Source organism: Denticeps clupeoides, chromosome 18, assembly GCF_900700375.1.
Source record: "Denticeps clupeoides chromosome 18, fDenClu1.1, whole genome shotgun sequence".
Taxonomy (NCBI): Eukaryota; Metazoa; Chordata; class Actinopteri; order Clupeiformes; family Denticipitidae; genus Denticeps; species Denticeps clupeoides.
In genome coordinates this window covers 8,434,941-8,456,222 of record NC_041724.1, presented here as the reverse complement: position 1 = coordinate 8,456,222, position 21,282 = coordinate 8,434,941, and the positions used below count along the sequence as shown (strand labels likewise).

At 43.6% G+C, this 21,282-nt stretch overlaps 1 protein-coding gene across 3 annotated transcripts in view; it reads right to left on the bottom strand.

Moving 5' to 3' along the window:
* Nucleotides 1-21,282, bottom strand: part of htr4 (5-hydroxytryptamine receptor 4) — a 71,251-nt gene that overhangs the window by 27,889 nt on the left and 22,080 nt on the right. For all 3 annotated transcript variants that reach the window (XM_028960850.1, XM_028960849.1, XM_028960848.1), the window contains 4 exons: nucleotides 16,948-17,070; nucleotides 14,698-14,898; nucleotides 5,895-6,048; nucleotides 1,371-1,939 (listed from right to left, as the gene is read on the bottom strand). In XM_028960850.1, coding sequence (XP_028816683.1) covers nucleotides 1,371-1,939; nucleotides 5,895-6,048; nucleotides 14,698-14,898; nucleotides 16,948-17,063 — 1,040 coding nt within the window. In that variant the 5' untranslated portion in view covers nucleotides 17,064-17,070. The remainder of the gene's footprint in view (nucleotides 1-1,370; nucleotides 1,940-5,894; nucleotides 6,049-14,697; nucleotides 14,899-16,947; nucleotides 17,071-21,282) is intronic.

Below are 21,282 nucleotides of genomic sequence, written 5' to 3'. Positions count from 1 at the left end.
CAGTTGACCCATAAATTCAGAGGCGTAGAAAAAACCTGAGACGGAAAGGAGAGGAAGAAAGTGCCTTTCTATTCGTCGCTGGTTGCCACTCAGTGCGCAACTTCAGATTCAAAGGGAACCCGACCGTGTGAATAGCCGTCGCAAGAATAACAGCGGAGTGACCATTTGTGCCGCCTGCGCAGGGAACGCAAATTGCAGTAAATTATGCACACTGTGGGCCGGAAGGCTTCGGCGCGGCTCTCCGTCAAGATCGCGCAATTACCGAGTCGGCGGGAGAGCGGCAGAGGCGCGCAGCAACGCAGAGTGACGTGGCTGATTACGGCCACTGTCAGAAGCCCGCTTTATTGTTCCCGCCATAGCACGGCCTCCCGGGAAAGTTGCCGCTCGGTGGCGGCAGGCTCCCTGTGATACGACGGGACAACAACGGGAATGCATCTATTCCGTGCGGCAGCTCAGCAGGGCAACGTCGGCTAAGGGTGGTAGTAGCCTAGTGGGTAACACACTCGCCTATGAACCAGAAGACCCGGGTTCAAATCCCACTTACTACCATTGTGTCCCTGAGCAAGACACTTAACCCTAAGTTGCTCCAGGGAGACTGTCCCTGAAACTACTGATTGTAAGTCGCTCTGGATAAGGGCGTCTGATAAATGCTGTAAATGTAAATGTAAATGTAATACAGAGCTGGTTGTCTCATAGTTGCTGTCTGCCTGTCCTGTAGGGTGAGGCACACCGACGTGGAGAAGATCTTGACATGAGGGTTGTGTTTGGGGCTGTGGATCGATTGAGTCTACAGTATGACTGGAGTACATATTGCCTAAAAGGTCAACTCTTGCCAGTCATTAGTGATCTTTTCAGGCTCCCTATGGCATAATATATATTTTTTTAATCAATCAATATTCCTTCATTTATGTGAGTCCTGAGCCTTTGTAGCAGCCAATAATCCAATCCAAAAGAAAATAATGTAATTTATTCCCCTATATGTTATGTAATAAAAATCAATAAAGTAATAACTTTTTGCACATTATTACTGACTGGCTTAAACCAGAAGCCTATAATGCAACAATATTCGTATTCCACAACATGTGCAAAAAGGTAATTTGGTCGTAAATTCTATTACACTATCAATTGAAAGTTTTAATGAATGCGAAATTATTAGCAGTTTTTATCAGTTAATATATTATTTTTTATTTATTGTACACTGATCTACGTATGAACAGCACTAAGCGGAGCACTATCTATTAATGTAAGTCCTGGAGACTCCTTTGACCTTACGCTATGCTTTGTGCTGCTCTGGGCACAGGTTCAAAAATAGTGCCGAGAATAACCTAGCACATTCATAAATGCAACCTGCTGTGTGAGCGGGCACCTACTTGAGCACGTGGGCGGAGCCGTTAATCTGCGTGGCCGTGCAGGGGGCTCCGGACCGGAGGATGGAGGGCCGGCGGTAGCGCTTGTGTCCGCAGCACAGGATGATGAGGAAGGCACGGCGGAAGGACTTGTTTAGGAAGGCGTACAGGATGGGGTTAAGCATGGAGTTGATGTAGCCCAGCCACAGGCAGGCAGCCCACAGTTTGTCGGGCACCGTGTAGCTGATGAACGGGTCCACCACGTTGGTGACAAAGAAGGGCGCCCAACACAGGCAGAAGCAGCCCATGATGATGCATAGTGTCTTTGCTGCCTTGGTCTCCGTCCGCATGCGGTGGTTGCGCTGGTGGTCGGCACTGTCCGAGGCTGCGGCCGCGCCGCCTGCCCGCTGCAGCATGCTGATCTGATGGGCATGTTCACGTGCCGTCACGTAGATCCGCTGGTAGGCCAACACCATGAGACCCAGCGGTATGTAGAAGGCCACCAATGAGCAGGTGAGAGCGTAGGGCTTGTTCACCATGAACACGCATGCTGTCGCATTGTTGCTCACCGTCTTTTTCTGACGCGCCTCGATCTGCAAAACAAAGAGGGCAGACATTTTACAGAAGTGCGCATTTTGCAAACAAAAAATTTTAATATAGCGTATAAGCTCGAATGTAATATGACCCTGAATATAAGACAAGACTTTTGTTCAAGACTAATCAAAACACTCATATCGAATAAAATATCACAAATGTGGAATTTAGATGGATAACCTGTAACCTAAGCTTACAATGAACCCTTTATGGCTACATAGGCAGCAGTGTCAGCAACTGATCTGATCCCAGATCCCAGATCCCAGATCCATAATGCACATGTGCACACTCGCAGACACAATATAGCTGTACTATGTATTACGTAATGGTGAAGCATATATCAGCTTCTGAGTAAAATCTACAATATTGGCAGAAGCATTTTACATGGCATTACAGCAGCCATGAATGAACAGATACAGAGATGGAGTTCCCAGCGCTGCCACTGAAAGGCCCCCTGAAATTATTTCCTTACAGACATGGTTGAAACGACAGGTGGAAAAAACAGAGGTTTTGTCAAGGGTGCTTCTAGGTCCCTGTGCCAGACCATTTTATGTTGACATGGCAACTTCTAGTGCAGAGGAAGAGAGAAGGTTCTAAATTGCAATGTCAACATTGAGCCATCTTCTCAAAAATGAGTACACATGTACCAGGCATACACAAACATGAAATATTAAGTCAAACACTCATATGGTCATGCATGCACAGAAGGCCTCACACACACACTCAACTCATTAAAAATGCATGAAGGGTAGATGCAACAGGGTGACTGGAATAAATAAATTCTTCTGGACACAGTTTCACGACAAAAAAAATTCTAGTACACCCGTCTGTTGCCCCTTTTCCGGATAATTAGGATTCAGTCCTGGGTGGTTTTGACCTATGGTCCTCATTAAACTGGAAAAGCCACTTATGTCATCACCACTCCTCTGGCCTTTTCAACACACAAACTCTGGCCATAAAGCAGTGCGACTGCGCCACACCTGAGCAGTAACCTTTACCTAGCTGATCTGGAAATGCAGTAAGCCTCTTTGGGGCGGCAGAATCTTATCAGTACAAATCTTTGGCTATGGGCGAACTGTGGCACTCTTCTGGAATTATCATAAGGCAACAAACGAAATATGGATCCGAATTAATACGCTATAAGCCTCCTCGCACAGATAGGCATGCTGAGCCTAAACCCGAAAATCATTGGAGCTTTATTGTTTGGTTTTATTATTTAAGAGTGGCTCAGGGACGTGATGGATTACTTGCGTTTGTTCAATTGTGCTAATGAAAAGGAATTCAATATTCAGCAGTGCATTCAGAGTATTTGCCTACACACCGAAGAGCTTCAGCTTGAACTGTGTTGTTTTTTTGGTTGTACATAATGTTGGGCAATTCTGTAAACCTATATATGGGGATACCTGCCAAGAATAGCGGCACTATTGGAATTGATTGCATTACATCTGAGAACAAACAGAAGCCTCATGAGGGAAGTGCTCCCTGATAAGACCCATTAATCAGTTGGCCGGGTGGCGTGCTGCCCGTCATTCAAAAACTCAAACGAATAATATCAGGGCTGCAGCAGCACTACTGTGGAGGAGAATGTCGTGGAGGAAATCGATAGTGAATGCGAGGACACACTCTCTCTGATAAGACACAGACAAACACACGCACACACAAATAATAATTCCATCCGCAAGAGTTGCTTCTGAGTTGCCGCAATTCGTTATCAAGCTACTAATTAGCTCCTTTGAGGAGAACTGTTGCTTTAGTCTGCCTGCACCTCACATCCCAACTTCCAAAATGACTTGTTTATTCATGGTCAGAAATAGAACCGGCCCATTTGCATAATGTTGCTTGAATGAACCAAGTGCGGAATGGAAACTGGAGCGAAAAAGCTCGGTCTAGACAGATAAGGTTGCGCTGTTACCAGAATGACAGAAACATATTTCATGTGTGTGCAACCCCAAAGGTCTGGAAACATGCATGTGAAGTGTTCTCCTGATGAATTAACTGCTTAACGATGGGCCATCCTATTGCATAAAACACCACAGCTTTTGTTTGAACATGTGTGTTTATACAGTGCCAGACAATGATGAAACCTGCAAAATTTGCAATCAATCGGGTGAGTGTTTGGGATTAATTGCAACTAATGGTAGTAGCCATGTGGGTAACACACTCGCCTATGAACCAGAAGACCCAGGTTCAAACACCACTTACTACCATTGTGTCCCTGAGCAAGACACTTAACCCTAAGTTGCTCCGGGGGGGACGGGGGACGGGGGACTGTCCCTGTAACTACTGTTCTACAGTAAGTAGTACTGAAGTAAGTATTGTAAGTCGCTCTGGATAAGGGCATCTGATAAATGCTGTGAATGTAAATTAAATAGTTATATTCAGCATTCAGTAATTAATTCAATATTTTTTTTATCTTTATTGTCATTTTTACGTGCAATTTTCCAGTGCAGAAAAATAAAACAAAAAGTAATTATTCAAGCTAAAACTAAACTGTCGGAAGCCATTACCTTTGTCTAACTTAAGGTGTCAGACAGAAGGCAAGAGTATGAAATTCTGCTTTAACAAGGCTTGGAGGGCTTTGTTTACTACATAGATTCATATGTGTTGTCTACAATGTAAAAATAGTTTGAAAAAGAAAGATCCATAAATCAGCATGTGTCAATATGTTTGACTGGTAATGTCTACACTGACCAGGGCAGGAGCAATAGAATAAAGGTAGAAACACAAACGTCGTGCTTCATCTGGACATAGGGGGCACTATTTTCCTACTGGCACTAAGCGCAGGGCTTGTTTGCTAGTGTAGCGTGAAATACATCCTCAGGGTTTACATAAACTTTGCTGGATAAAAATACAATCTTTATCGATGTTTAAAATGGAAGAAGCCAGATGTTTGACAGTTCTTACACATACTATTACACGCGCAAACATCATCTTGTTTTATCTGTTTAGTAACATAAATCCTGAGGACCCTTTTAACCTTACACCAGCAAACAAGCCCTATGCCGAAAATAGCAGCCAGGATGACAATGCATTATAGGCTCCCTTCTGAAAATGCAACAACTTGGTTATATCATGGCCTCAGTGACCGTGACCTTTCACCTCTGACCAACCAATCAGTTCATCGAAATCTGAATTCCCTCAGGACATTCTGAAGAATGAGTCGCGAACAGACAGTCTCTGTCCACGGCCGTCCTCACTGTTGGCTCTCGCTGCTGAAGATGAAGGCAGTGAGGAGGCTTTACTGCACCACCGTAGTGTCCTTTCACGAGGAACAAAATGGTCACCTGAACTCGGCACATTACCACAAGGAAAAGGTTAACAGTGTTACATAAAATACATGTTTTCCAACTCTGGGGAATGGGGAAAAAAATGCTTTCAGGACAGTGTGTCGAAATATAATTATTCCTCCCTCCCTCCATTCTCAGCGAGACTTTCACATAACATCCATCATTACGCAGAGACATTTTCTCCCCTCTGTGTTTATTGTGCAGTAATGGACTCACAGTCTCCAGTCTGGTTTCCCCTTGTTTCATTTCAACAAGATCAGCACGCCGTTGACACGTGGCTTTTCACTAACCTCGGCTCCACCAAATGCATCGACAGGAGGCAAAGAGCATTTCTCCCGCGTTGACGGGACTATTGTTAGTGCTGCGGTATTCAATATTCACATTAGCATCACAGGCGCAGCTGGGGACACGCCACTGAGCCTGAAATAATTTCCAAATACATACCTTTAAATAAATAAGGTTGTTCTCAGATCTCAGCGTATTGATACACTGGGTTACAAAAAAAAAAGAAAATAAAACACTTGACTCTTTCATCTTGACCTGAGTCGAGATGAAAAGACATGAACATGAAACAAATGAAGCACAAGTCTGAATTAATGCTCTTTTGTTCTTTTCACATGAAATGTTGCCGTCCAGCCGAGTTAAAAAGTTCACCAGTGCCACTCACCAGGTCTTTTATTCCAATGCTGTTCCAACCTTGCATTATGGGTAGGAAAGATATAACGGTAGGGATTACCCAGCAGCCTCCTATCATCAGGGCAACTCGCATGGGCGTCATTTTGTTCCTGTAGACCAGAGGCTGGCAGCAGATGGCATAGTACCTGCAAAGAGAGGGCAAATTTAAAGCATTTCTATAGGCCACAATTAAGGGCATTTCAAATCATTTAATTTAAATGCAATTTAAATTTAATATTTCACATCCATGGGGACAAAGAGTGTATAAAAGAAATCCAAGTAAGTTAAGATTTACACATTTAGCACAGATATTACCATATTAGAATTTCTATATTTGTTTATATGACTGTTATTACATCCTGCTCTACATATTAAATATTACTTTGGTCTAATTGCTCTACCCACATTATTGCTCATAGTACTTTATGTACATTGTGTTGTCTTGTTTATAATCTGTATATTGTGTAGGTCTATTATGTATTGTATACTTTTTTTAACTTTTTAACTTTAACTGTGTGGTTTTAGATTATATTAATTTTATAATATGCAGCCATGGTTGGAACCTTGTGTGTGTTAGCATACTTGGCCAACAAATGAGATTCAGATTCTGATAATAAAAAAAAGTAGTGTGTGTACCTAAGCGTTATATGTGTGCGCACACAAACAAAAGATCCATATTTTTTTATTACAGGATATGCCACATTACATGGTAACATGCTAGGTGAGTGTTGATAAATTCCACAATGGTTTCATTTTCATGTTTTATTACTACTAGCAATTAGAACATTAAATGCTGCCATTTAATTCAAACTTTTAAAGTTATTTTAATGTTACAAACTACGAAATGTAATATATCTTAAAGACCTTTCAGACCTTTTAAGACTTTCTGAAACAGTTCCAGCAGGAAATTCATAGACAGACCCTTTACCCCTTTCAAAGAGAAGCCACGAGAAACCTATATCCACGAGAAATTTTCATTACACACGTTCACGCATGTGTATTCATAAACCCTCAGAAGAGGGAAGAATCACTAACGGTGATTCATGGAACTTTAATAAAACCGGAAGCCTTTTCACCTGCTTGTCTGCTTAACCCATGCGCTGGCCGTCTGTCTGATCTCGTTATTAAAGGCGGTCCCAGAGCAGCGCAACCTTCGTCCATGCCGCCGAGCGACGCCGAAGTATTTGGTTTATTTATTTATTTCCATATCGAGCCTCTGACTGAGGACTTCAGTGATGCCAGACAGGTTATATTTCTTCTCGGGACGTCACCCTCATCAGAGCAGCGTCGCTTCCAGTCCAATCTCTGCTACTCCAAGACTGATAATAATAACCCCATAATTGGTTATTTTTCATTCCATTTTTTCCCCTGTCTTTCGGCCTGCAATAACGCTCGGGTTACAGTTAAGAGTAATGGCGTGACCGCGGCAGCCCAGACGTCTGAGAGAGATGGAGAATAAACACGAGTCGCCACAAGTCATAGACAGTAAAGTCAATTAGCCTGGTCTGATGAAAGGCTGCCATCCCTTCCCATTCCAGACAGTGCAGCTTAGCTGGGAGACTAAAGGTCAGACGGGAGAGATGGACGGGGGGCTGAGATGAGGACGAAAGGAAGGGGGGATTTAGGAAAAGAGAGACAAACAGACCAGGGAAATGAGCAAGTAAACGAAGCAGCTTGCCTACTCGACGTCCTTCAACCCAAATAGGGCAGATTTCTCTCTCTCTCTCTCTCTCTCTCTCTCTCCACTGACCCAGATCTGACATTCCTCAGGCCCTTCTCTCGGGTGACTGTTTATCTGCCCCAGCGTAACCGCACCGTGTGACATTCCCAGCGTGCATTGGCTGAAAAAACGCTCCCACCGCCACACACTCGTTTCACAGCAACGCCCCGGAACCTCCGGCATGGCTGGCGCTGTCCCCCCCCAAACCTGCATCTGTTTGCTTGTGGCGAAGGGCAATTCGTTTGTTGTTTACTCAGGTAAGGTCAGGTGATTCCGTTTCTCATTTCAGGTGCACCAGAGCGGCCAATTTTCATTAAGGAGCGACAAGACAGAACAGATGCTCTGGGTCCCACTGCCAGTCTACTGGATATATAGCGAGATGGCACGTCGTGCCTCCACCGATTTTATTTTTAAAAACATCTGGGGCTTGAGGTTGTTGCAGGTGGCATGGGAAATGCAAGGTGCATACAGTTATCAGGGGCCTTGACGAGCGGCGTCGCCATGACGCAATGACATTCGGCGCGTTTGCTAGAGGCCGACAGCTCACCTGGTGTAACATTCGTGCCACCTCTGCCACGCCCCAGCGGTCAAACTCTCCCATGTATTAGTGTGTGTTCTTCCGGGGCTCACCAGCACCCTGATTATTCCCACCAGTTCTTCAACACAGGTAAGTGGTGGTAATCACGGGTGCTTAGCGGGGTAATGACTTCTGATCGGTGATTGGTTAGTTTAGCGGTAATGGGTCTGTCCACTCCTCTTTATAACCAGCCGGTCCCTCTTGTCCTGCGTTCGGTCTCCCTCACACAACCAGAGTTCCTTGCTGCACCGCATGCTGTCCTTAAATGGCAGTGACTGTGAACCCCACGGTAGGACAGGAACTCAACTCTCCCCTCTAGTCTCACCACAGCTCTGCCACGCCGCAGCTCCCGGAGACACCGGTTCGAGGCCTGTGAAGGACAAGGGCGATCTTCGGCTCTCCTGCTGAGGGCCTCGCTGAGGATCCTGCAACAAGACCTCTTGAGGAGAGGCGTGGCACTACAAGAAGGGACATTGTTTGTTGTTTCATTTTTTCCTGAGTTGAAAATAAATACGCATTCTCATTTTTTCAACCTGCGTCCTCCATTCATCACCTGAGCTAGAGGGGAACGTGACACCTGTACACTGCCCGACCATCGCCAACCAGAGCTTGCCTCTCTTCGATGACAAAAAAGATGATGCCCACACATAGATATTACACGCCCACACAGACATTACATGGATATAAACCTAAAAGGAAAATTCGGACACCAAACTTTTTAGGCTCAGTGGTACTTTTTGGTCAGTTTGGGGTTTATTGTGCCACAGATGCTACAGAAATGTCCACGTCACATCTCGGGGTTGGAGCAGGAAGGATATGCAGAAGCAGAACATTGTCACAGGTCATCAAAAACAGGCATGAGGGCCAGAAAACAGGGAACAGGGAAAAAAAAAACACAAAGAACTCAAAACTTACCCTAAGACAAATGACAGGAACTTAGCAAACACACAGAGTCCATGTTAATTTTGCCCGCTGGGTAGTGTCAAACTGCTCTTAAGGAGTCCGGAGCAATCATGCCTATATGGCTTCAGCTGAGCTTACTCAGGACTCCTTAAGTAGGTGCCTCGGCACCCAGAGGTGCTTACAGTCCAGAACCAAGATACTATTTTAAAAAATCCCAGTCCAGAACCAAGATACTATTTAAAAAAAACGCATGATCCCTGGTTTGTCACACATTTCTTTTTCATTTTGTATTGACACTTGAACAACCGAGAATTCCTGATATATTTTCCTTCCCTGTTTCATTAATACCGTCTCTACGGAGCTGGACAAAATAAGTGCGGCATTGAACAACTGGAGTCAAGATGCATTTTTGCTATATTTCTGATGGTCTGAATGAATAATAAATTTGGATAATAATTTACTTTATACAGACCCATGTCAACAATAAAGTGTAACTTATCACTCAAATGATTGTGTTGATAAAAATTAAAAAGTATGAAACAAGAAATCAAATAAAAGATAGCATCATTCTACCAGAAATCCCAGAAAGAGACGTAACCGCCGGTGAGACGATGTGCTTTATGAGCAGTAACAGCAGCCAATTTCAAGTACATCTTATAAATCAGTCTTCTGTTTGTGTATATAGATTATTATTTATTATTCTCTCTTCCGCCAGACGTTGAGTACCTGAAGGGGACAAAAAAAAAAAACTGCTTCATGAAAGGTTGCATAAAAAACAATTCCAAGCTCGGCTGGCGTCAGACGAGCGTGCGGCTGTGGCAAAATGAACCTTGAGTCAAATCATAAGCAGACTCCTAAGTGGAAGCGGGGGGTGGGGCCGGGCAGAGGGCGAGCGCTAATGAGTAGAAAGCCCACGGCTCCCGATTCGCCGCGATTCGACTGAAGAATTGCGGCGTACGGCCAGTCTCACAGCCCCACTGCACCGCTGAAAATACAGCTCTTAAGAAAATGCCTCTGCTCACCTTCCTGTCTCCCCCATACCCCCCCCCCCCCCAGCTGCACCCTCAGTCCTTCCTGGAAGTCCACCCATGGGATGACAACCACCATCCACATCACATCATCCACTCTTACGAGTTACTAGTGCACTTTATTTTTAGCCCTAGTTTAGCCTTATTTCATTCCCTCGCCATCTGGCATAACATGTGAAGGTCCTTTTGTCCTGCAGCCATTATGGAATTGTGCTCGGGGAGTGGTAGTTTCAATTTAAATCCTTTTAATGTCAGCATAAAAAAACAAGGGAACGAGCACAGTCAGCGCAACTAAAAAAATAAAAGGCGTTTGGTGTAGCTGTATTGTTCATGCTTAAATGAAGGCGTCTGATTATTCCTTGGCTGTCGCAGTGCTGGTTCTGGAATGGGGCAGGTGTTTGGAAGCATCGTGTGGCACAGAGCAGCAGGACAAAAAAGTTCTTTTTTTTTTAAGTGAAAGTGAAGCGATTGTCATTGTGACACAACAGCACACGGTGACACAACGAAATGTGTCCTCTGCTTTTAACCATCACCCTTGGTGAGCATTGGGCAGCGATGAGAGGCGCCCGGAGCAACCTTCTGATTACGGGGCCGCTTCCTTAACCGCTAAGCCACCACTGCCCCCCCCCAAAAAAGCAAAAGTTCTGAGTATCAACCCCATATCATCTCAAAGAACCACCCCCACCTCTTCTGAGTTCAAATCAGAAGCAGTTAGCGAAGCAGGTTCTTTTCCACATGAAGCCATCTACTCCTGTGGACCAAACAGGAATACCGATCCATTTATCTCTATCTCTAATAAGATATAGCAGTGTCTACCTGATTTAAGATCAAAGCTCTAACTTTTTAAAATTACATTTAATTTATTTTCAATCCAGGCTTTTCAAACAAAAATCTATCAATAAAAACATACAATAAACTGGTTGCATAAGCGTGCACACATCTTGACCTGGCAATATTTCACCACTCTTCCTTGCAGAAGCATTCAAAATCTGTCAGAGCATCTCTTCAGGTCAACCCACAGATTTTCTATTGGATTCCGGTCTGGGCTCTGGCTGGGGCATTCCAAAACTTTCATTTTCTTTCGGCGAACCCATCCTTTTGTTGATTTGGACGTAGGCTCTGGGTCACTGTCGTGCTAAAAGGTGAAATTCCTCTTCGTCTTCACCTTTCTAACAGACGCCTGATGTTTTGGGCCAGGAGTGACTGGTATTTGTAACTGTTCCCTAATTCTATTGAAGGGGCATTTTGATAAAAAGGGTTATATAATTGAAGCACACTGGCTTGTGTGGCCGGAACATCATAGCAACAGGATTATGTTCGTTTACGAACGAGGCGGGTGACGCTTCGGGGCGCGCACCTTTAACACGCACTAAAACAAGCTGACACGGATAATATTGTTTTATGTGCTAAGTGGCGGCCTGAAGGACATCCTCCCCCCTCGATGTTGGGACCGCGGTGTCAGATGAGTTGTTAAATGGCGCAGAAAGACGAAAACAGAGCGTCCGCCTCGAGTCCTCTAAGATTCACGGTTGTAATAACTGGCTGCCAACAGTTCAGCTTCCTGTAAGATCCCCCGCGCCCATCCCTCTCCCGGCTCATGACGCACAACAGCATTCCTCAAATTGTGCAATGCTAGCAAGAGCAGAAACCAGGCAAAATGTAAAAGGATTCAGCGTTTTTGTAAAATATGATTATTCTAAACTGTTCTAAACTCTTATCTGTCTTAAGAGAAGACACGTTCCGCAGTTGAGAGCAACAAAAGGTTTGTTTGCCAGATCAAGGCTTTAACTGAATTTGCATGGTTAATCTTAAAAGGACATCTGTCCTCCCAAATACGGGCAATGAGAGTCTGATACTTTGGCCCTTTGCTAACCAGGTGGCCCCTATTTCACATGTGTGCTGGGTCCTAATCGCCCAAAGGTGCTGCCTGCCAGGTAGGGGTGATTTGGACCCTTTGCATGTTAGTCTCAAACTCCCACACCATTGTGTAGGGTGTTAGTAGCCTAGTGGGTAACACACTCACCTGTGAACCAGAAGACTCAGGTTCAAATCCCACTTACTACCATTGTGTCCCTGAGCAAGACACTTAACCCTGAGTTGCTCCAGGGGGGACTGTCCCTGTAACTACTGATTGTAAGTCGCTGTAAATGTACATGTAAATCTGTCCAGCGTTGCCCTCACGTTTTCATAGTTTGCGTGTTTCTGGCCATCGAGCCTGGTTTTGTTTTCAGGTATTAAAAAACACTTGTTCCCATGATGTTGCACTTCTGTGCCTTGTCCCTCAACCCACTTGGCATAACAGAGAGACTGAGAAGGAGGGTGCCAGAATGGACAAAAAAGACAGAACTAGACAAGTCCGGTAAAAATTTGCTTCCAGTTTGAAAAAAATAATTAATTATTTGAGCATCTTATATGTGAGGTATTTTTCTACAAGACTTATGTCATTTGTCCCATTAAGGTACATTTATGCTCCAATTACGCACAATAAAGAGGTATGAGCTGAAAAACATGAGCTGGTTCTTACTTTCACATTTACATTTGCATAATTTGGCAGATGCCATTATCCTGGGTAACTTACAACGTGCTTTTAGGTTACCACCCATGAATCAATCACTTCTGGTTCACTAGTAGCCCACCTATGAATACAAACATTTTATTCAGTCTCTTGTAGTTTTTTTACCCAAGTCAAACTATAAGAAAGTTTTCTCTAATGAGGAAGGTCTTAAGCTGCCATTTGACAACTGCAGCTGTCATTTCTTCCATATATGTAAGCTGTCAGAAAATGTGAACACGCTAAGTTAATGCCCAGTGTGGACAGAAGTATTTAAAGGGTCATCGCAGATCAATCGAAGGTGATTCTGTGTTAATCTGTGTTGGACAAATTATTGAAACAACCTTTGAAACATATTTGAAACACAGTTAACATTTCAACAGTTTAACAGGAACATCTGTAAATAAAATTAGTTTGAAGCCAAAATTGTAATCTCAAAAATATTTCTGAAAATTATGTAAATCATACGATATTGTCTTCAGTCAACACCTGCAGGGGATTTTTGGAAAGACTCCTACGTCACAGCACTAACGGAAGAATTGCCCCAGTCAGGAGAATCTTTGACATGGAGCAGTTCTCAGTTCAGCAAACTTTTCAAATCTTTGGCCAGAACATGTCATGAGGAGTTGGATATACTGGGTCAACTTGGCCAAAATTTCTTATTACGCTCTCACACATAGGTATGCCCTCGACCCAGGTCCTGTCCAGGGGGAGGAAGAAGTCGAATTTGGCAGCATTTCATGTTCTGGCCTCGCTGCACTCCTGACCACTACACCAGTGGGATGTTGAAAGATCACCGCAGCAACCACTGAGTCTGCAGGATGCAACAGATGTCACCATCTCTGGACTCCACAACACAATCTGCACCGACTTACCTCTTTACCCTGTGCTGCAGCAGCCTTAAAGAGAAACTGCAAGTGTCTGTGAAAAAAACTCACTGATAATTAAAAAAAAAAAAAAAAAGTCTTGAAGGCCTAATGCTGTTACTGCTGTTTTAGCACTAATTCCTTAAAAGCATTTGCTCTCAGATTCCATTCACACTATAATTTTATAAAAGGTTTCTGTGCATTATGAAGGCATGCAAGGTAGGCCATGGTGATCCATGAATATGGAGGAGATCTAAATCGTGGACGGCTTGTACATTGTGTCTCAGGACTTGGTTAATAAGAGCTGGCGATCACGCTGGGGCTCTGCAGACTGGTGTAATTAAATAAGGCAATTTCCTCCAAGGCGGCAGGCAGCGAGCAGAGCCCCTCGGTGTACAGGAATACAGCGGGACGAAGAGATATGTACTGGTGATTCACGCCGAGCCCACACATACACAGTCGTAATTAGAAATCAGTTAATTAACCTCGGCTCTTGTCAATTAACTGTCACACTCACGCAATATTACAAAGGCAGTGAGTAGTTAATCTGTATCTGTCTAATGGATGAGACAGGCATGACAAACCTCATTGCTGCCATGGGGTAAAAACTTAATACAATACATCACAAAATATTAAAAAAGTCACCATAATTCATTCCAATTCCACTTCCAGTCAATCAGAATACAAAATAAAAACTATAGGATGCCAATCAAAATAATTCTGACACGACCGTTTCTCATGATTGAAGGTCATTTTTTCAGAATGCTTCAATATTTCACATGTGATGGTATTCTTCTCAAGGAGGAACTGTCTCAAGAAATGTCCACTGAAGTTTCTGGCTAATGTCCGGCATAGTTTAAAACAGGCTCTCTTCAGCTCCACCCGCCTCTCATTCTTAATTAACAACACGCCTAGTTTTTGCTGATGAAAGCAGCCCAATACAATATTGATGCCACTGTCATGCTTCACTGTAGGGATGTCAGGTGAGAATAATCTTTCTTTCAGCCGCCAAATTAATATTTGAGATCTCACATTTGCCCTTGCAGGCAGTGACTCTGGGCCATTTGGCACCTGTTTCCGTGATCTACGCCGGGGCGGCCAGCAGATGCATCAGCAGGCGCATCAGCAGTATGGAAAAAGTGCCTCCTACCTGTCCAGAGAAATGCAGCACAGATGCAGTATGGAAGCTGTAGTCAGCAGAACGTCCAGTGAGGTCCGCACCAGGCAGAAAGTCTCGCCGAAGATCCACTCCTGGTCTATCAGCTCGATGGCGCCGAAGGGCATCACCAGCACTGACACAAGGAGGTCTGCGAACGCCAGGGACACGATGAAGTAGTTGGTCTTTATTTTCCTGGAGAGGGACGGGAGAGTTCATGTCAAGGTTACGTTTGAAGGAACAGACATTTGAAACTCCTGCAGAATTTCTTGTATTTATTATGTGCTGAGAGAGAAAGGCAAAAAGGACAGAGAGGAGGTGGGATGTGGGAAGCTGGGGGGTCACCCCCATTTGACGTTTCGAGAAAGCCCAGGCTTCAGGGCACTCTATTAATGACTAATAAAACACGAGGTGAGGTAACTGTCCGTCCCTGCTACTGCAAACAGTCGGCTATAAATAGCCCAATGAGAACCAAGGGCCTCGGCCAGCGCAGAGCACTCGGCCACTTAACCAAAACATGGCAGCAGCTGCCGACTCTCATCCGCTGAAAAATGCACGGAGGGGGGTGACGCTCTCATGCAAAGCTGGCTGCCGTTCAAAGCTCCTTCCCCGGGGAGTGGCTAGTGGGCCCATTAATGCCACCGGACTTGTGTTGGCGCACTTGGAGCAAGCTACATTAAAGTCTGCAGCGTTTTTTCAGAAAGTGAGATGTTTAGTCTTCTCTCTGCCTGATTAACCCGGGTTGTCCTCACCTGTCTGGCTTTTATGTCCACCCCTGGTCTATCCACAATCTGGCCAAACCCCGGTATGAAATATGTGAGTATGTGTGCTTTTGGGGAAGCAGCTCTGGCCCGTAGAGGAATGGACTCCGCAAGACCTTTGAAGGTGTCCGGCGTTCATCTGGTGCCAAGATGTTAGCTGCAGATCCTTTAAGATCCTTCAAGAGAGGAACGGCTTTCATTTTCCAGCACATCCCACAGATGCTTGATCGGATTAAGATCTAGGGGAACGACAGGCCAAGTCAACACCTTCAATTCTGAGCCACGGCCCTCAAAATATTACTATTTGTGGCCGTGTCGAAATTGGAAATACTGTTAAAATGAGGGGGTGTTGGTGGTCCAAAGCAATGTTTAGGGAGGTGTTATGTTTTAAAGTAACATCTGCAAGATTCACAAAATAATCTGAGCGGGCATTCTTCCATTGTCCAGTTCTGACTTTTATATGTCCATTGTAGGTGATCTTGGAGGTTGCCGTTTATCTACCTGTCCCTTAAAGATGATTATTTGCTTTACCTTATCAGATAAACCATAAAATGTAAAATGTACAATTTTGCGATTATTCTGAGCCAGATCACATTTTCTCATTCAACAACAATGGCCTGCCAAATTAAAATCCCGCTGAGGGGAAATTTAAAATGGGAGCAATTTGTTTTTGTTTCTATTTCTTGATTAAGTAAAACTCTGATGAAGTGCTTATTTAATCAAATCATTTACACAGTGAATGCTAAAATTATTAAGTTAACATTCGAGAACTCATTTGAATTATGCAAATCCATCCATGTATTTTCCCAAGTGTGCTAAGGCAACCCAGTGATTAACATGGACTAAAACAATTACAGCATAAGGCAGTCAAAGAAAACAGACTCTAAAATGTAATCATTTACATTTACAACAGCTCCTTATTATGCTGCAGAGGTGAGAGAGAAGGAGTGAGAGACGGTGTGAGACTGTGTCAAGAGATATATTTTTAGCAGCGCAGGGTCAAAGGTGAACAGTGGTGAAGAGAGAAAGGCAGAACCCCTGTGTGCCATCATGTTTTAACCATTGATGGTACAGTCAGGTAGTTTAAAAAACAATTCAAGAGGTTAGAATCAGAATGCCATAGAGCTGTCAATCAGGCTCCTCCTATTTTAATCTCTGTTAAAAAAAACATTGTGTTCTGGATAACGAACGTGATCAAAAGGAAATCGAACAAGCCCTGTGCTTAGCTCATATTACTCTAAAATATTGCCAATTATTTCTGTTATCAGTAGAAAATATCTCAATAAATCAGTAATATTACGATGATTCTAGGTTTAAATGTGAAAAACACATTAAAATGACTGTACTAGAGCAGTGAGCCAACCCATAAAGGGCAGAGTTCTTGCCACAAAAAGAAACAGATAGACTTGATTGAATTTGATGGGTGCCCTGTGCTTGTGCTACATCGGATGCAGCGTGGCGCGTGTAAAAATGGCGATCGAACCTGAGCTGACGGTCCTTGCAGACTGCCACCATGACGAGCAGGTTCCCCAGGACACTCATGAGCATGACCAGGGACAGGAAGGCGATGAGAGCAATCTGCTCATCACTCTTCGGCATGCTGTTGCTGTGGTAACGACAGAGAGGCTATATGAATAAAAAACATATCGGCATGGGGTTTGGTTAGCAATTGACTAATTGTGTCAAACTAACACACAGTTAAAAAATTCCCTTGTTTAAATGTGGAACATTGGGGGTGAAAAGGAAGCAGATGTTAAACAGTCATTGGTGGTTTAACTACACAGGCTTTAAGAGCAGCAGGAGTCTTTCAAACAACCAAATAAATAAAAAAGAAGAAATGAGGAGCAGCAAATGATGGATGAAAATGGGCTCAACTCAATCCCCATGGTAACGTCATTGTGTGGGCAGTGTGCAGAAATAGAAGAACTGCCCAGCCTCTGCAACCTTTTTTATATATATGGTTAATTTTCAGAATGCAGCAAAAGGATAAATGTTTCTGTCAATTTTTCAGTTTATTTACGATCATAATTATGCCATGTTCTTAAAGGGCAGACGCTGGACAGCTGTAAGGCCCTGCAGGCTCCTCCCGGGCTCTGCAGTCTTTACACGGGTGATTAGGTGACAGAGGACTCCCTGTTCCTGCACAAATGCCGACTACGAGCTCCGCGTTGAGTGGGGCACGTTCAGTACTGCGCCGTCTCAGACCTGTATCAATGACACCAGAACCCCGACATCTACTGGCGCAGACAGCAAGACTCACCGCTGCTGTGGAGTGCCAATTAGAACATGCCCACCGAACAATTCATTCGGCACCTCAAGGGTGTCTCGCTACAGCACTACAACCGCTGCCACGCCCCTTACGACTACTGCTGTCAGTGTGAGCGAGGAGGCTTTTTTAACTATTACCCATTGCTCTTAACATTTCATTTCCAGTGCATGAGGCTGGGTGCGTCTGAAGTGAGTCATGCTGCTGGGTTTTTGGCAATAAACAGTGAAAATATACAATAATTTGACATAATTACACCATGTTAACATAGCTTGCAATTTTCCCATTACTGTGTAATACACTGTGGTACACTTATTTGTTTTTTAAATCAAGCTGATGAACAAGTTCTTTTTCTTGTTCAATCGCAAGAGAAGAGACAAGACGAGATCATTATCACTGATCTCCATCTCAGTCATGCTTTTTCTTGATGATATCTGAAACACTGGCCCTGTAATCAAGCCAGTGAATTGCAGGGCAATCAGTATGCAGAGTCCCGGTCCCTGGCCTGTCAGCGATGACCTCAGCACAGCTTGTGACAGGTCACCACGGCCGTATAGTGGCTCTGAAGCTGTAATCAGGAAGCAGTGTTTCATCTTGTGCCGCAAGATATCACAGGGAAAAGAAGCTGCTGGTTTCATACACCTGTCGCTAGGGCTGTGCGATATGGTAATACTAACTGTATATTATTACATAGTACTGTACATCCATCTGTAAATATTATCCAGTCTCTTCCTGTACATATCACCTTATGTATACCCATAACCTATCTTACCTGTATCCTGCACTTCCTGCTTATTGCACTTCTGGTTAGACCTAAACTGCATTTCGTTGCCCTGTACTTGTATATGTGTAATGACAATAAAGTTGAATATAATCTAATCTAATGTAATATGGCATAAAAGTCATATTTCTGATATAAATGTAAGTATAGACAGTAGACAGTATATAGTGCGGTATTTTGAAAGGTTAACATGTGTCCATAGCAAAGGCACTGCAGTAGGAAGTTGTATGATAAACCTTTTAAAGATACATCAACATACGGCATGACCGTATACCAGATAAAACAATATCTGAGCAATTTGACTTTCTGTCACACCCACAGGTCAGTGAAATACCAGGTATTTTTTATGATGATATAAAATCAGTGATTATATAAAAAATTCTATGCTTGTTCATATAACACTATACTCATATTTTATCAGGCAGTCGCTCCAGGATTCACACAAACACACACACACACACACACACACACACACTCCAATATTTTATTTTGTGATTTTTTAAATCATAATGAGTTTTTTTCACAAGGAACCAAGCAGGCTTGGACCGGCCCTGGTCATTGCCATGCGCACTGTCAGCACCCAATCAGTACCACTTGCCCGATCGGTTCCACGCCTGCATGCGCAAGTACTGATTGGGCACTGACATGCATGTTGCACTTAGTAAACCCGGAAGTGTAATTTTTAATTATATTTTTTTCGGAAACTTGAATTTAGGACTTAAGGATCTGTGGAAACCCTGCCATGTGCTCTGTGTGCTCGTAGGCACGCAGGTGATGCAACTTTGCCATTTTCGCAAGGAGCGGATATTTCTGCGGTAGGCTGATATAATCAAAATCTCTCCCATTGGCCAAATTTCTATCATTCATATGTATATATGTGTGTGTGTGTGTGTGTGTATGTGTGAATACATTTACATTTACAGCATTTATCAGACGCCTTTATCCAGAGCGACTTACAATCAGTATTTACAGGGACAGTCTCCCTGGAGCAACTTAAGGTTAAGTGTCTTGCTCAGGGACACAATGGTAGTAAGTGGGATTTGAACCTGGTTCTTCTGGTTCACAGGCGAGTGTCTTACCCACTAGGCTACTACCACCTTACTACCACCTGAATAAATGTTATATATTGTATACCACACAGCCCTACCTGTCACACACAAATGTTTCATAAAAACACATATGTTTTACATGATGTAGGATGAAAAGTTTAAAAGAGCATTTGTCATGGTGGTCAGACATGGTGAGGAAGGAGGACACATATGCACAACGTCACAGGACAGGGGATTTATAACAGGAACACCATACAGGGGAAACATCACCCAAAAAATGACCCGACAGAGAACAGACACAAATAGGGCAACTTTATACATGCAGAAACGGGTGAATACAAACAGGAACCATTGTAACACAGGACGAACATGAAACTCCCATCCGAACCTCGGCCCTGGAGTATCCATTTCCAGACTGGATGCTGTCAGGCTTCTTTAAGCCTGTGTTAATATTCTGTTAGAACCTGATGTGACCATCAACCGGGTTTGATCACGTGCAATTTTGGCCTATTTTGGACAATAACTGTCAATAAAGATGCAAATGGAACATACAACTTACTGAGAAACTCCTGCTGTTGCTAATCAATGTCACGGAGTCAGTGGTCAGGTAGGCAGCACTTCATATTGTCACCAGTGTGTGTGTGTGTGTGTGTGTGTGTGTGTGTATATAAAAATAGTCTAAGACATTTTTATATATATAAAATAACGAGGACAGACAGACAGACAGATAGATAGATAGATTATGGCAAGCCAAACAGGAAATAAATAATATATATATTGACAGGGAACTGAATATATGGAATTAAAGTCTGAATATATGGAATGAAACCTGAATATATGGAATGAAAGTCTGAATATATGGAATTGTAAAAAAGACCATGTGGTGTGGGAGAAGAGAATAGAGTGTGTAGAAAAAACTCTTTCTCCCTCCACACAAAGCACTGTATTCAACCACTCCAATTTGATGTTACCTGGCAGAAAGAGGCATGGCACAGTAGAGGTTAAAAATGAACAGTTTCTAATTTATTAACACTGGTAAATAATTATTGTAGTTACATGTGAATATTGAATGTAAAAAGGTACCAAGGTTACAGAGAAAATAAAAATGAGAAGAAAGAGTAAAGAGGGAGAAGAGAAAGAGAGGGGGAGAGAAAGGCTCAGAAGCCTTCCGGCTTCCGATGGAAAACCCCCTGAGCAAGAAAGCTCAGAGGTCCCTTTTTCCACATGTGAGCAGACTTTTATACCCCTGGCCTACAGGAAGTTGTCACTGGCCTACAGGGAGTTGTCACTGACCAATCAGAACCTGTTGTTTCTGATGTCACGCCCCCGGTGCCTCCCATTTGGGGAAGACAAAGAGGGTGGGCGGTCCTGACGGCTGATACTTCACACGTTGCCGTCAGACAAAAGGCATGTAAAACAGAGGTGCCGAATTTTCACCAACAACCGTCAACATAGGAATGTCACACCTCCCCCTGCAGACATCTGTTATGCAAGGCAAAAGCAGGCTCCCGTGATGTCCATTCTTACAGAATGAAACCTGAATATATGGAATGAAAGTCTGAATATATGGAATGAAACCCGAATATATGGAATGAAATCTGACGTCACCAAGCCGTTGGCGCCATTTTGAGAATGTTAGTTCGCTAAACAGGTGAATTGTTCCTCACACGAGTGATTCTGCACCAAACCCAGTAGCAGCAGTTTTAAGCAGCGACGACGTAA